Source organism: Antechinus flavipes, chromosome 6 (genome assembly GCF_016432865.1).
Source record: "Antechinus flavipes isolate AdamAnt ecotype Samford, QLD, Australia chromosome 6, AdamAnt_v2, whole genome shotgun sequence".
In the NCBI taxonomy this organism is placed as follows: Eukaryota; Metazoa; Chordata; class Mammalia; order Dasyuromorphia; family Dasyuridae; genus Antechinus; species Antechinus flavipes.
Window position 1 is genome coordinate 171,812,621 of NC_067403.1, and position 15,044 is coordinate 171,827,664.

Consider the following 15,044-nt stretch of genomic DNA (forward strand, 5'->3'; position numbering starts at 1 on the left):
AATTATTCCTTAATTTGCTTTCTTTAGAATATCATTACTTTATCCTAATTTAATTAATTTTTTCAATTTAAAAAGACAATAATGAATAACAGCACTGTATCCTATCATGCTAGGCATGCTTCTGCAAAAAATGAGAAATTTTGCATATAATCAACTCTTTCAAATCATATACCTTTTCCTTTTTCTACTTATTACCGATTTTTCAGTGTAAGAAAAAATAAACCATTGATTAATGTTTACATGTATTAAGCTACAGTACTTTTTTACTGAAATTGTATCTAAAATTAAAAGACTACAGTTTTACAATTATGACTAATTTTGATAAAAGTTATTTTTAGACTCGTCTTAAGACAAATATACGACACAGTTACAAATATTTCAGGTTTGAATCCATCAGTTTTCTCACCTTAAAAAACAGAGAACACCCCAATATTGTGTACAGACGCCTCATGTTGTAGTAATCTTCAGACTGAAAAAAGACAGCATACCATTATAGTCAGTTTAAAATTCTTAGTATTTCTTTGTCTCTTCATTGATGCCTCAACATGGTGCAGAGATAGCTCTGACCTTTAAATGTCTATTATGTGCTAAGCCCAGGGGTAACCTTATTGAGGCTAAAATAAATGAGACTAAATAAGGAGGGGTAACAGAGGAGGTGGTTGGAAGGTGTAATCCAGAGCTGGGGTTTAGCAAGGGATGCATGGTATTAAGAGAAGGGGGTATGAGATTTCAGGTGAGAGGAAGCCTGATGGGTGGAGAGGCTGAGCACACTCACAATCGGGGGGAAAATTACATTCAGAAGAAATGAGCCTGGAGACCTGGGATGATAGGAAGCGATGGCCCGACAAAGGAATATGAGTGGGATCCACGGCATAGCAAATAGATGAATGTGGAATGGAGTGGTGTGGAGTCTGATGTACTGGGAGGGGACATCAGCATGCCCCCATGCAAGTCCCTGGAGCAAGGGCAGGAGACGGGATGAGGGGAAGAGAAGTGGCCGGATGCTGGATGAGCCTGCCTGACTGTAGAGGCACTGGCATTTCTCCAAAGCCCTCACATATCCTAATTCACACTGGCTCGTACGTGGCTTCTCCTCTTAGAGTCCAAAGGCTTGGAAGGAGAAGCGTGTTTTATCTATCTGGACCCCACGTGTTAGCAACAAATGGTTATTTCCTGAATCAGTCTTAGCAGGCTGCCCAGAACAGAGGTTAGATGATGTGCATGTCAGAAATGGGATTTGAAACCTGTCTTCCTGATGCTGAGATCACTTTTATATCCAATCTCTCATTCTGTCCAGCTGACTTTCATCCAGAATATTTGTGGTTGTTAAGTCGATTCGTCAGGTTTGACTGTTTGTGAGCCCATTTAGGGGTTTTCTCAGTAGAGATAATAGAGCACTTTGCCATTTCCTTTTCTGGCTCATTTTACAGATGAGAAAACTGAGGCAAACATGGTAAAGTGCCTTCCCTAGGGCCTCACAGCTAGGAAGTGTCTGAGGCTGTATTTGAATTCAGGTTCTCCTATTTCCAGGCCTACCACTTTAGCACTATGACAACTATGCTAGATACTTAAGCAAAGTGAGAGGGAAAGGGGAGGATCCCTATGTGACACAGCTAATTAAGAAAGTCATCCTAAATTCATGGAAGTGACTCAATGTGCACCTCAGGCTGAACTGCCCCATGCGGTGCCCACCCAACCGCTCCAGAGTTCCTCTATGCAGTTGGAGAGAGCTGGCTGCTTTTAGAGACCTGGGTTCAAATCCTGTTACATCTGAGATGAGCTCAGCTTCACTGGGGCTCCCATTTTCCTTATCCATAACAAAGAGATAATGAGAAAATGGCTTCTCCACCTCACAGGCTGTTAGGAGGATTCAGCGAGGCAAACACAAGCAGTGCTGGATTGCTGTTTTGCCAGGACAAGGAAAACCTTCATGAATCCTGAAGAGGTCTGGTTCTCATTGCCACTAAGCACGTCTGCCCTGCCAGGCTTCATGCCTGGGCAAGAGAGCTTGGGCCTGGGCCCTCCCGCCCCACTGCAGAGACTCCACCCAAACTCCATTCACCCCCTGAAAGGCTGGGGCCCTGGCTGTCCAGGCCTGCCCAGGAGGAGGAAGCCGTTTATCATCACAGTGGGGAAAAAGTCTTTGGAGAATCTTTCTTATAAAGGTCTAAGTTCTAAAGCCAAAAGTCATTCTCTAGTTGATGAATGGTGAGGGATCAGGCCTGGAGTCAGGAAGAGACTCACCTTCCTTTCTTTGAATATATCAGGGATGGCTTTGGAGAAACCTGGGAAGACTTGTACAAACTGAGGGGAAGGAAGGAAGCAGAACCAGGAGAACAACTTGTATAATAACTGCACTAAGATTAATGCAGTGACCAACCATGATTCTGGAAAACTCGGGATTGAAACATGAGTCCCACCTCTTAGCAGAGAGGAGAGAAATTCAGGGTGCACACACATACATGCACACAATGCATACTCATATACGTATGTATAGGTAAGCATACATACACATATATGATATGGTCAATGTGGAAGTTTGTTTTGCTTGAAAATATACATTTTCATGCACATACATTCACATATATGTTTTTTTCTTTTTCAATGGGGATAGGAAAGGAAGGAGGGAGAAGAGGTAGGTTTTAATGAATTGGAAAAAATATAATAAAAATTTTAAAATCCCATCAAATCAGTCATCAGCATTAAAACTTTCTTCTCTTACCAGTTCTGCAAAATCTGCTGCCTCCAAATCATTTAATACCATGTCTATTTCCATCTAAAAAAAGAACATAATACAAACAGAATCCAAAATTATTAAGAACCATTCACTGGCAAATTGCTGAAGAGGCAGCTAATTTATATGTATTAATCAGAATGAATTGGTAGTTCTTCTTATTACTTGTTAAGAAATATTACACCCTTTTTCTTTTTGCAATTACAAAACAATTACTGGATAGTTTTTAAAATACAGGCACCATCAATAACACTAATTAGGAGAAGTAAGTTTCAACTTGTATTTAATGAAAAGCTCATGGAGCAATTCTGTTGCTTCTGGAGTTCTAAATAAACCCAATTTAAAAAAAAAACATTTAAACAATGTTCTTAAAAGCAAACAACCATTCAACCTGAATATCCTCAAAGGCCATACAAAACTTCTTTAAATTTCCTTATAGTTCTCTGTAGTTGAGGTTTTTTAAAAAGGTGCAATATCAATGTTCTCCTGGCTTGCCCCTTTAGCACAGAGTTTTTGTACAAAAACCATGCTAATCTTATGCTTGAATGGATGAAGAAGAGAATGGGACCCCAGTCTGGGATCTGGCATAAGATGACTAACCAAGTGAGCCACTGGGAACTCTGCTGTTATGTAGGATTTAGATTTTGTTGCTATAGAAATATCTCAGAGTGTCTGACTCATTCTCAGAGGTGTCCAAACTGTAAGAACTCAGGAGGAGTTTTATTTTTGTAATATAAATTTAAACTGACCAAGAGGCTGGGAGTGAGACTGGTTGATAAATGTGCTGCTCCTTGGGAGGCAACACTTTTTAAAAAGCAAAGATGTTCCCTACAGGGCTGAAGGAAACATAACATTGGCCAAGATTATGGAACTTTCTGAAACATTAGTCATGTCTCTTGACATGTCCATACTCATTTAATGACCCATATTTTTCACCATATAATGTATATTCTTAGTTTCTTTTATGTTTGTGTGTGTGTTTGTGTTATGAAAGAGATACCCATTGGCTAGTGGGTGCCTCCATTATTGAATTATGGCATTTTATGCCCTAATATTTCTCTGGTTGGTCCCATATCCTTTAAGAAAAAATGTACTCACTCCAATACATACCAAAAAAAGTAAAATCAAAGTAAAACCTCTAAATGTTTGGTCAAAAGTGCCCATGCCCCATTCTTACTGTGAGAATAACAGGTCTAAAGGTAAGACCCCAAGGGCCAGACACACACAAATATAAGCATTTATCCAGAATTACTTGTTTGTTAATAGGGAGAAACTGAGCCAGCAGACCCCTACTATCTAGAACACAATCAAAGGGAGAAAATGGAAAACATAAAATTATTGAATAAAATAAATAAGAGTCATATCAGAAGATAAATAAGAGTCATTCTTTAAAAAAGAAATTGCTATATTTGCTTATTCCTTTCCTTTTTGTACTCTATCACACAACTGAAGACTTTGCCTCCTTTATTTTTTGCCATAAGCTCAATTTAATCCAATACATTTATTAAGCACCAGATAATATTGTGCTGATCACTGAGGCTACAACTAGTAAAAAAGTCAGAGGTGGAAGAGTTCATAGAGACCTTTGAGTCTTAGAAATGAAGAAACTGGGCCCATTGGAGTTATGCAGATTGTAAATCTAAGGCCTCCTTGAGGCCCAAGTCCAGGATTCCATCTACTGCACTACCTAGCTACCATGTTTTTTCCTGATGCATTTATCTTGTCTCCTTAACTAGACTTGGAACCTTCTAGCAAGCAAGCTCATTCCTTATATTTCTGTCCCCGCCTCAAGTCTGATATAGTCCTGAACATATGTCATAGTCAGTAATTTTTCTATATAGCCAGATCAAACAGGCCCATGATAAATTAGCAAGATGGGCAGTTGAAATTAAGCAATTTCCAATGTGTGGGCCTGTTGATGCCTATCTCTCAAACTATGAAAACTTATATCTTCTTATAGGGAAAGATCAGTAAAATGTTATAATCATGAAACTTGTTAAATCCAATAAAATTTATCATGAATTAGCTTGGTACTGAGTGCCAATTGGCAGAACTAAACTAAAATGTGTGGGAGCATTCACCCAGACACAGGGTCATGGAATGGTGACTGTCTTTAGGAGGAACAGACTTTTGGCAAAGTGTCAGGACTGCTATTACTGGTCCTGCCACACTCTGGTCATCTGGGGATGGAAGGACAAGGTTTGAGTCACACAAGGTGTCTGATGCTTAGGCAGATACGAGTAAACCTCCCTCTTCAAGAGAAGGACCACTAAATCAACCTCACAGTGTGGTGTTAAACAGTGTGATGGCAAAAGCTTTTACTGAACATCTTCAATCAAGTAAAGCATGGCCTGTTTTCATTTCCTTCTTCTTAGCAAAGTTTGTACTTTAAGTAAGGACCTTCCTTCTTGAGTCATCTTCTTTTTCCTATGTAAGCCTAATCTAACAGCCCAAATCTCATAAAACCCAAAACTCTTGGGTGCTTTACTCCCCAATAATGTGTTCTGCATGAATAGAAATACCACCCTATTTTAAAAAGTCTATATGACAATCTAGAATGATAAAGCCGAGTTATTTTTTCTTTATAAAAAGAGTATTTCTATCTTTGTTCAATGGATGACTTTTTTATTCATTCTTCTTCCCTGACAGAATGGTAGCTTCCTTTTAAAAAATTGCTTTTTTCCTTAAACTAATATTTCCTAGTTCCCAGCTCAGTGGCTTGTACAGAGAAGGAGCTTAAGAAATGCTTCCTGATCAAATGATCTCACCCCCAAGAATAGAGCACAAGTCAGGAGAGTAGTAAACATACCCCTCCTTAGATCATTCCATTTTGGAAGAACTGAAAACTTGTAAGTCCCTAGGAAGGATTTCTGATCCCACCCCAAACCCATAACCAACTGAGGAGAAAAGGTGGACTTGTCAAGAAAGCCATTCTTGGCTATTTGGGGAGCCCAAGGTTACCTGGGTCTCTTGTGGTAGTGTGAGCCATTGAACACCAGGCAGAGTGTCGGTGAATAGTGAGCTGGAAGCATCATAGGACTGAATACAGGTCCTGGAGTAAAGCTTTTCAGGCTGAATTGCTCTTTGGAAGAACAAGTTGAAAAAATGATCCAATCGAGCAACATTCTCTGCCTCACAGAATGCACTGCAAAAATGTGAATGGGAAGTCAGAACAACATCATCTGTTTGACACGGAAGTTTTTAACCATAATATCTTATCTGAATTTCCTCTATGATACACATGACTTTTGGACTTTCCAGAGTAGTGGAGGCAAAACATATGTGCTTGCCACTGTCCCCTGTTTAAAATGCCAGTATAAAATTCAATTGGAAGGAGACTCATGATAAGTAGGCTACCATAATGAGGTGGGAATAGAAATCATTCAATCTTGGGAAGAAACAAAGAAGGATGGCAAGTGTAGTCATATAATTCCAGTGTTGTCTCCAATGTACCTTGTTGCCTCTCAAGGGCATTGAATGATTTAGTAAAAATGTCATAAAATTAATACATATACAATATTTACCTGTTTAAAGAACCATACATAAATTTTAAGGTTTGGGCAACATCTTCTATCAAACTCCTTAGCTGAGGAAGAGGAACTCTAAAAAAGCAAACAGTGTCTATTAATTCACAACCACATTGGCAAAACAGCAAAATTTTGACATCAAAAGGAAGCAAAACCGATTTAAATTTTAGATAAAGGACCTGCATATTTTTATCTAGAATTAGTATTACAGCCATAGATGGTGCCTATTTTAAATTTTCTTTTAATATTGTTTTACTAAGTAATACCTTATTACCTAATTCTAGGAATAAATGAACAATCTGGGTTCCTGTGTAGTACCTGGACTGGAAATGAAGTTTTAGTGCCACTAGGATAGGCATAGGGAAAGATGGCAAAGGAAGCTCAAAACTAAAGTATAAATCCTGTGTACTAGGTCTCACCTGACTTGAAATCTGTGATGGAATGGGGAACCCCCCTAAAAAGAAGTCCTTCCTTCTCTATCAGGTTCTTAATCAGCAGTTGGCTAATTAGGATTTGCTACAGGTATGGGGTTCAGGGGTATATAAGTAAAAGGCATGTATAATATCCTTCTGGATATCCAAATCAGTAAATCTGGGGGAGAGGTAGAAAGGAGGAGCATAAGACAGAGACATCATTTAGTAATAAAGCTCATTTATCTAACTAGCTGGAACAGGAATTAGCAAACTGTGGTCCATGGGCCAAATTAGGTCCCCCTTCTATTTTTGGATAACCAGGGAACTAAGAATATTTTTTACTTTATTAAAAAAGTTCTTGTTGGGACGTAGTGGTGTAAACATACTTTTGTACTATGTACCATGTACCATGATTACTTTTGTATTAAAATGGCAAAAGAGACACTTCCATCATTTGCCACAGCTGCTTAGGGCCCTACAAATTGCAGTAAGGCAATTACAAACTCAAGAGCACTGTGAGTGCCATAGTGTACCTGACATTTTATTTTTTCTTACTACCAGTGCATACCCATCATGTTAAAATAACAACAAGAAAAAAAGACTTCCATTCCATTACAATTTTTTGAACTCAGGGCTTGACTTGAATTTTTCTGAACAAGTAGAAACACCCTCAACTACTATTCTCCAACAGTGAATGGATTTGGAAATTAGCCTTTGCTGCAGACCTAATGTTTCTTAATGAATTCAACCTAAAATTACAAGGCAAATCATTGTTTAAGTTTTGTAATTGTAAAATTCCAAGTTTTACATACCGATGTAAAGTCAATTTAGTGACAATAATCTTGTTTAAATTATGAGTAATGTCAAGCTGCTTTATATATTTCTTGTAGTGTTAAAATGGGAAGTGAGACCTCCATTACAACAGAAATTTATAGTGCATCTATTTTCTGAGCTTAAAGTCCAGCTCCAGTAGCAATTTTCAATGTAATTCTTTTCAGAATTCGATGCAAGTGCAATGGCTCACGCTTCCACAAGAGACCCAGATAACCTTGGGCTCCCCAAATAGGTAAGAATGGGCTTTCTTGATGAGTGCACCTTCTTTCCTCAGTTGGTTATGGGTTTGGGGGTGAGATCAGAAATACTTCCTAGAAACCTGCAAGTTTTCAATTCTTCCAAGGTAGTATGATCTAAGGAGGGGTGTGTTTACTACTCTCCTGACTTGCATGTTGCAAAATTCATTTATTTAACTGTGCAGTTTGGGGATTTCTACCTATGGAAAACATCAAGAGAAGAATCTAACAGAATTTTCTAAATGCCTTTTCTAAGTGATGAATACATTCAATGAAAATCACATGTTTTGAGATTGATATAAGTATTTGTCCACCTATCTGTATGAAAAGTCATTTTCAAGGATGAAATGCACAAAATCTCATGACAAATCAGTATTAACAGAAGGATGTTTGCAATCTATTTTGATGATAGGTAACGTGAATTATGAACCCCAATTAATCAAAATGTCACCAAGAAATGCCCTCTTCTCATCAATAAACCTATTATAAAATTAGCACTCAATTATTATTATTAATTTTAATTTTACCAGTAAAATATAGAAAATTTCTCTCTTGTATATATAGCTACCCAACACAATCAATTTTGCCTCTGGTTCATAAAGCTTACAATATTTATTTTCTGGCTCCTTCCAGAAAGTTTCTTGACCCTGGGATAAAATTTTTTTGATGCTGTGTTGTAAGAGGGGTACAGGGAATATGAAACACTCCCGTATTCCCCTTCTTTGTTTGTTGAACCTGTCCTTAGAGTCTGTTTTCGCTGATCTCCCAGAGGTGTATGCCCAATTTTTTCTTTAAGTCCTTGAGATTCCTGAGGGAACAGGATCTTTACTTGTATACACTGGAGGACTTTTGCTCTTTCCTCTGGTTATTTATATTTGACATGATTGTGAGCTCTGTGAGGGCCAGTCTATATCTGATGTAATCTTTGTTATCTCCCCCAAGACACAGACTTCTGCACAAAACCTATGCTTAATTAGTCTGGGCTGCAGCCAGCTGACCATCAGCTTAGCTTTTGCTTAGTACACATAAATCCTTTAGAATCTTCTACTCAGTTTTTGAGTAGAGTCCCTCTTCTAAAATCTGCTCTTGCAATATTTCCTTCCTTTAGACTCTGCTTTATTTCCTCTTATTTCCTTTGCTCTTTCTCAGCGGGCTATTTACCATAGTTCATTCACTGTGGACCATTTTATTTTGGGTTTTATTCACTTCTCTCTGAATCCACAATCTCACTAAAAAGCACTTTGTTTTTTCAGTTTCACCAAGTGAAACCCACCTGGGATGGCCAGGGAGGTGGCAAGGCCTGACCAAATCCCTGTGTTTGCTCCTCCAGCCTCTGCCCTTGTCCAAGGTGCTGAACTGCCCCAGTGCTTGGATGAGATGGGAGTTTTGGGGGGAATGGAGATCCACCAAGCCCACCAGCTGTCTTGACTCTATTCCCTCCAGAACCCTCAGCACCATCATCTGACCAACAAATGTAATTTAAGCACTGCTGGGCCTTGCCATTCACCCTAAAGTTAAACCTGAAGGACTCTCAGATTTGAACTTTCTTTTATGTGTTATATCCACAACTTAAGCGTGTAAGCTCTTGGAAAGCAGGGGCCATCTTGATTTTTCTATTTGTATCTCCAGCACTCAGCATAGTGTTTGGCAAAAAGTAAATGTTTAATAAATGTTTTTCTTTATTTTAGCCATTTCATTAATTCATTCATTTCTCCAATGAGGAGGCCAAACTTGAGGTTGCCACACTCTCCAGAAGAGGTCACCATATTCTCCCTTCATGTAAGGAAAACTAGGAAATCAGTAACAGGAAAAAGGAAGGAAACATTTATTATTTATTAAATGCCAGGCCCTGTACTTAGAGCTTTTTACAAATATTATCTCATTTGATCCTCAAAAACTACTATTTCCCCCAGTGGAAGAATGAGGCAGACAAGTGAAATGGCTTCCCTAGAGTTATATACAGGATCTGACTGAGACTGGATTTGAACTCAGGCCTTTCTGACATCAGACTTCACTGGCATTGACATAAGCATGACAGAGTAAGTCACCAACTTTTCTTTCAGCAAGACCTTTCCTCAAAAATATTTGAAATATTTATTCCCTCCCCCCACACATTTATATTTCATCACATCTATTTTTTGCTTTTCCTCTCTGGGATTACTTCTTGATCACTTTTATCCAGAAGGGGTGCTTTCCTCAAAGCCTCCTTTGAAAATCCTGCTATGTAATGAAAGCTTTGTGATCAACAAGGTGTTTATCATCATAAAAAAAAACCTGCTCTTGCCTGCATTATTAAACTTAGGCTAAAAAATACAGCAATCACCAGTTTGTCCCTGGATATTTGGTAGAGTCCATAGTAGAATATGTACCTGTTGATTGGGTTCTCTAAAACTCCATTACTTTTATAATGTCCTCACTTCCATGTGTCTTTGATCTTCTTTGGAAGATAAGAGGTAATAAGATTTCTAAGGCTGGGCTACTAGAGGGAACTTGAGATCAACATAAGCAGGGGTGGCTAAATCCACTTCTCTGGGATTATTCTCAACATCTCAACTAATCTGGCTTCCTACTTTCAATGCTGTTGTAAATTATATTACAGAAATACAAAATAGGTTAATTAAGCACAAAAAGGGCACATCCCCAAATATTAAGGAATATTTTTGATTTGTAAGGAAGGGAAGAGATGATGTGAAGATACACAATGTTGTTGCTGTTGATACACATTTGGACAAGTCAGTCTAATCAAAAAAAGTTCTTATACTTCTAAGATGTTGAAGGCTAATATAACACGATATGGCCTTTGCACTTTACTCCTAAATATGGAAGAGAATTTAAAGAGGAAAGAGTTAGGGAAGAATACAGTAGAATTAGGACTTGTCAAGATACTGAATTCACCAAGCAAATAATATTTGGCAAAAGTAGGGATCTGGGTTACTGCTGGACAAGTCTCTGAAATAGGGTTATCTCTGAAGAAACAAATCTTGACAGACTTAATAATTAATAACTAAAACATGGATTTGTTTACTAGGGGTATACCTAATATATTCTAACAAATCCAAACATAATCTCATGCCCTCTCTCTTAGTTTTGGACATCAGGCAATTTATATTTAGATTAAAAAGTGAATATTTGAAATGAAATATACCTTATGAAAAGTATAATTTATGACTGATTTCAAAGCATGAAAGAAAAAAAAAACATTCAACTTACTCTTCAGCAGGAAGTCCTATTAATAACAATTTGTCATCTTCTTTCCAGTAAGCCACATGTACTAGTTTTTCATTTAAAGAAAGTGATGAGCTAGAAAAGTAAAGTCAGAAGATCAGTATATTCATAAAGATTATGAAATGACAAATAAGTGGTCTTATTCATATAATATTACATATTCCCTGAAATATAACTGTGACACAGGGGAGGTAAGACATTATATGACAATAAAAGATGTATGTAAATACATTATAAATTTTTCAGAAATATATTTTAATAATAGTCAATGACCAACACCACATAGATATCAAATAAAATTGTACCATGGAAGTTTTCTATTAAGAATTTATGCAAAACATTTCTATACAGAGAACTTTCAGACCAGTTAACAATATTAAAATGTTTTAAAGCTCCTGTTCATACATAAATAATACATTTATATGGCATAATTAACCTTAAAAATCAATAGGAAAATCAGATCATATTTACTGAGCTTCGCCTGGGTACAGCGTATTGGATAGAATTGGTCCATAGAATTTCCAGCTAGCAGGGATTAAATTAACTCCCTCATTTTACGTTTTTGGAAACCGAAGCCCAGAGAAGTCAATGATTGCAGACAGATGGGTGTGTGTTTTAGTGTAATCTGGAATTAATTAATAACACGGCATATCTGTAACGTCTGTTTGTTGGATACTCGAACTCTATAATAATGGTCATCCTTTGATACTAATGGCATTACTATTGCTCTAATTCTCCAAGTTCAATGTCTGGGAGTTCTCCTTGGCTCTTCCCCCTAATGCCCATCAGCTACAAGCGGACGTAGCTCCCTAACATCTCTCACATCTGTTCCCTTTGCTCAGCTCACACACAGCTTTTCATCTTGTTCAGACCTCTTAGCGGGACAAACACAACAGCTTTGTACCTGTTGTCTCCCCACTTCTGGTCTCTCCTTTATTCTCTCCTTCACACAGCTGCCAAACTGAAATGTTGAATACACAGAGTTGAATACTTCTTCCCCCCTACATGAAAATTTGGTGGCTCTGTGAAATACAAAATCTTAAGACTGGCATGTAAATCCTATTGCAATCTAGCCTCAGTTGTCCTTTTCAGTCTCACTTCATGATTTCCCTTTTTATACTCTCAGTCCTAGTCAAATTGGCCTGTTAAATGTGTGTTATAGGCTAAGAGCCAAGCCAAAATGTAGTAGTTGGAGACTCTCCCCCCACCTCATTCTTTCCATTGCTCCCTTCCCTTTGACATGTCACCATGCTGGCAAGTTGGGGCTTTTCTAGAGGGAAATACTTTCAAGATCCTAGAGTTAAACTTTATGAATAACTTCCTACTAATACAGTACTTTATGAGTCCTTATCTATTTAGTTCCTACAAACAGAGCTCTCACTAAATTTAATAAACAACCAAAAAATTAACCAAAACCAGCAACCAAACAACACATAATATTTATAAAACATTCTGCCTATAAACCTGAATCACATCCTCTTTCCAATGTTGTCTATATTGAGAGTGGTCATTATACTTAAAAGTCCTAGAGTAATAAGTCATACATGTGGCCAAGATAACTCACAACTTCTGAATTGTAGCCTTCAATAACATCCATAAGCAACTGCCCATAAAAGTTTCTTGATGAAAGTAGCTTCTCATTTATGGAAAAAATGCTTTTATTATAAGCTGAATTCAACTGATCAATTATCAAGTATTTATTAAGTACTTCCTATTGCCAGAGCACTATTAATACAAGTACAAAGAATGAAATAATATCTACTTGTAATGAACTTTCATTCTAACGTGGGGAGATTTGGGCAAAGATGACTTGTGTTGTGGATTAGGACACTTTGTCACACATGGCATTTTAACTGATGCACTCTCTGCTGGTCTGAGCCTTCTCTGATGTTCTGATTTTATGCTATTCTGCTTCTCAGCTGGGCTTGCTCCTAGACAGCAATTCTATGACCATCACTGCTAGTTTCATACTTAGATGGTGCCTTTAGCTGAAACAGCATTACAAACTTTTAAGGAAAGGCTGCCTGTATCATATTGATACTGGCAAAGACCTCTCTAATTCTATTTCTATGGCAGGGTTCTCTTCCTCCACTTCTCAGCCACAACAGGCACAATGGAGAAAAGTATCTTCTGTCTTTCCTTTTTCTCTCTTTCTCTCAGCAGCCAATTGGCAACAGAAAACAAAGCATATTTTCTGAACGTTCTTGGCAAGTAATACCAGGGAGCAAAGGGTAGACTCCAGAATGTTACAGGCAAATAAGCCACCATTCTGTCAGAATGCTCAACAACTGCTTTTTCACAACACTGAAGAAGACTAAGGCTCCAGAAAGATGAGCTTCAAAGGTCACCACAACATCCCTCTCCCCAACTTCCATATAAGTGATCCCCTGTCTCCTACATACAGAACACTGAATGAGGCTTACCACCTGTCTGGGATGCTTATCTCTCTCCCCTCTGCCTCAAGAACCCTCACGCTTCCCTCGAAGCTTCCTTCATGAGCCTTTTCCTGAGTCCTTCCAGTTTTAAGATTTTGTCATTGATGCTGACATTACTCTGGGTAAATAAATTGCTTCTTCTCTTAAGTTCTTGGAGGGCAGAGATTGTTTAACTTTTGTCTTGCATCTTAAGTGCAACTTGCACTTAGGTGTTTACATGTTTTTCCACTTAGAAGATTTAACTCAATTGAGTGTTTACTAAGTACCAGTCCAATACCAAAAATAAACACATCATTTGTAACCTAAGCTCAGAGTGAACCATTTCAGTGAGATATGAAGTCAAAAGGAAGGCTTCACGAGGTTACTAAGTTAGTGTGAAATGAGAGAACAGAGATTATCTACGTGGAAAGCTTTAAGGGAGGAGAGATTAGTTTGAAGGGGTGGTAGTTAGAAATAAAAAGCATTTCTTAAGAGAAGGCACTGTGCTGAGCACTAGAGATATAAATACAAACAAAACAGACAATTTCTGCCCTCTAGGAACTTATAATTGAATGTGGTAAGACAACACACAAAGGGACTACAAAGGGGAGAAGGGAATGTACCCTCATAGTAACATGGAACAGTTCCCTAGGAAGTGACAGGGAGGTCTGGTTCTAGGAGGAAAAGTCAAAATTCGACCTATTGGAACCTGTTTTCCAGGAGCAAAGCCAAGTTCTGGGGGGCAAGGGGGTATGAGGATGATGGCATGAATATGGGTAGCATGGTTTAGGGATGGTCAAATCATGAACTTAAGACTAATGTCAACACTTTCTCTAAATTTTTTTCTAGATTCTAAAGAATGACACAGATAATTTAAAAAATGGTTTCTATTCTTAATGAGAGCAAGGGATAGTGGCTCACTATAGAGATGAGGAGTCACATAAACAGAATAATACTCAAACTATGCCTCCCTACAATGACCTCATATTCCTATGATAATTTAAAGACATGAAGTCAATATAATTTTATTAAAAATTAAATTTTCTTTTTTATTGTAAACCTGATAATCATCAAGTATAAACATTTTCTTATTTAAGAAAATAATGGAAAAAGTGGCTTTTATATGAAATAATGTACCTTTACTATGTACAACTTTTTTTTAAATAACTTTTTATTGACAGAACCCATGCCAGGGTAATTTTTTACAGCATTATCCCTTGCACTCACTTCTGTTCCGATTTTTCCCCTCCCTCCCTCTACCCCCTCCCCCAGATGGCAAGCAGTCCTTTACATGTTAAATAGGTTACAGTATATCCTAGATACAATATACGTGTGCAGAACCGAACAGTTCTCTTGTTGCACAGGGAGAATTGGATTCAGAAGGTATAAATAACCCGGGAAGAAAAACAAAAATGCAAGCAGTTTATATTCATTTCCCAGTGTTCTTTCTTTGAGTGTAGCTGCTTCTGTCCATCCTTGATCAAAGAAACTGAATTAGATCTCTTTATCGAAGAGATCCACTTCCATCAGAATACATCCTCAAACAGTATCGTTGTTGAGGTATATAATGATCTCCTGGTTCTGCTCATTTTACTTAGCCTCAGTTCATGTAAGTCTCGCCAGTCCTCTCTGTATTCATCCTGTTGGTCATTCCTTACAGA

General features: G+C 37.8%; 1 protein-coding gene across 1 annotated transcript in view; it reads right to left on the minus strand.

Moving 5' to 3' along the window:
* The window catches only part of INTU (inturned planar cell polarity protein), an 84,822-nt gene that overhangs the window by 25,078 nt on the left and 44,700 nt on the right, over positions 1-15,044 (minus strand). The window contains exons 6-10 of the mRNA XM_051964096.1: positions 10,955-11,044; positions 6,259-6,336; positions 5,696-5,879; positions 2,723-2,776; positions 407-469 (exon numbers count right to left, since the gene is read on the minus strand). Of these exons, the coding sequence (XP_051820056.1) occupies positions 407-469; positions 2,723-2,776; positions 5,696-5,879; positions 6,259-6,336; positions 10,955-11,044 (469 nt within the window). The remainder of the gene's footprint in view (positions 1-406; positions 470-2,722; positions 2,777-5,695; positions 5,880-6,258; positions 6,337-10,954; positions 11,045-15,044) is intronic.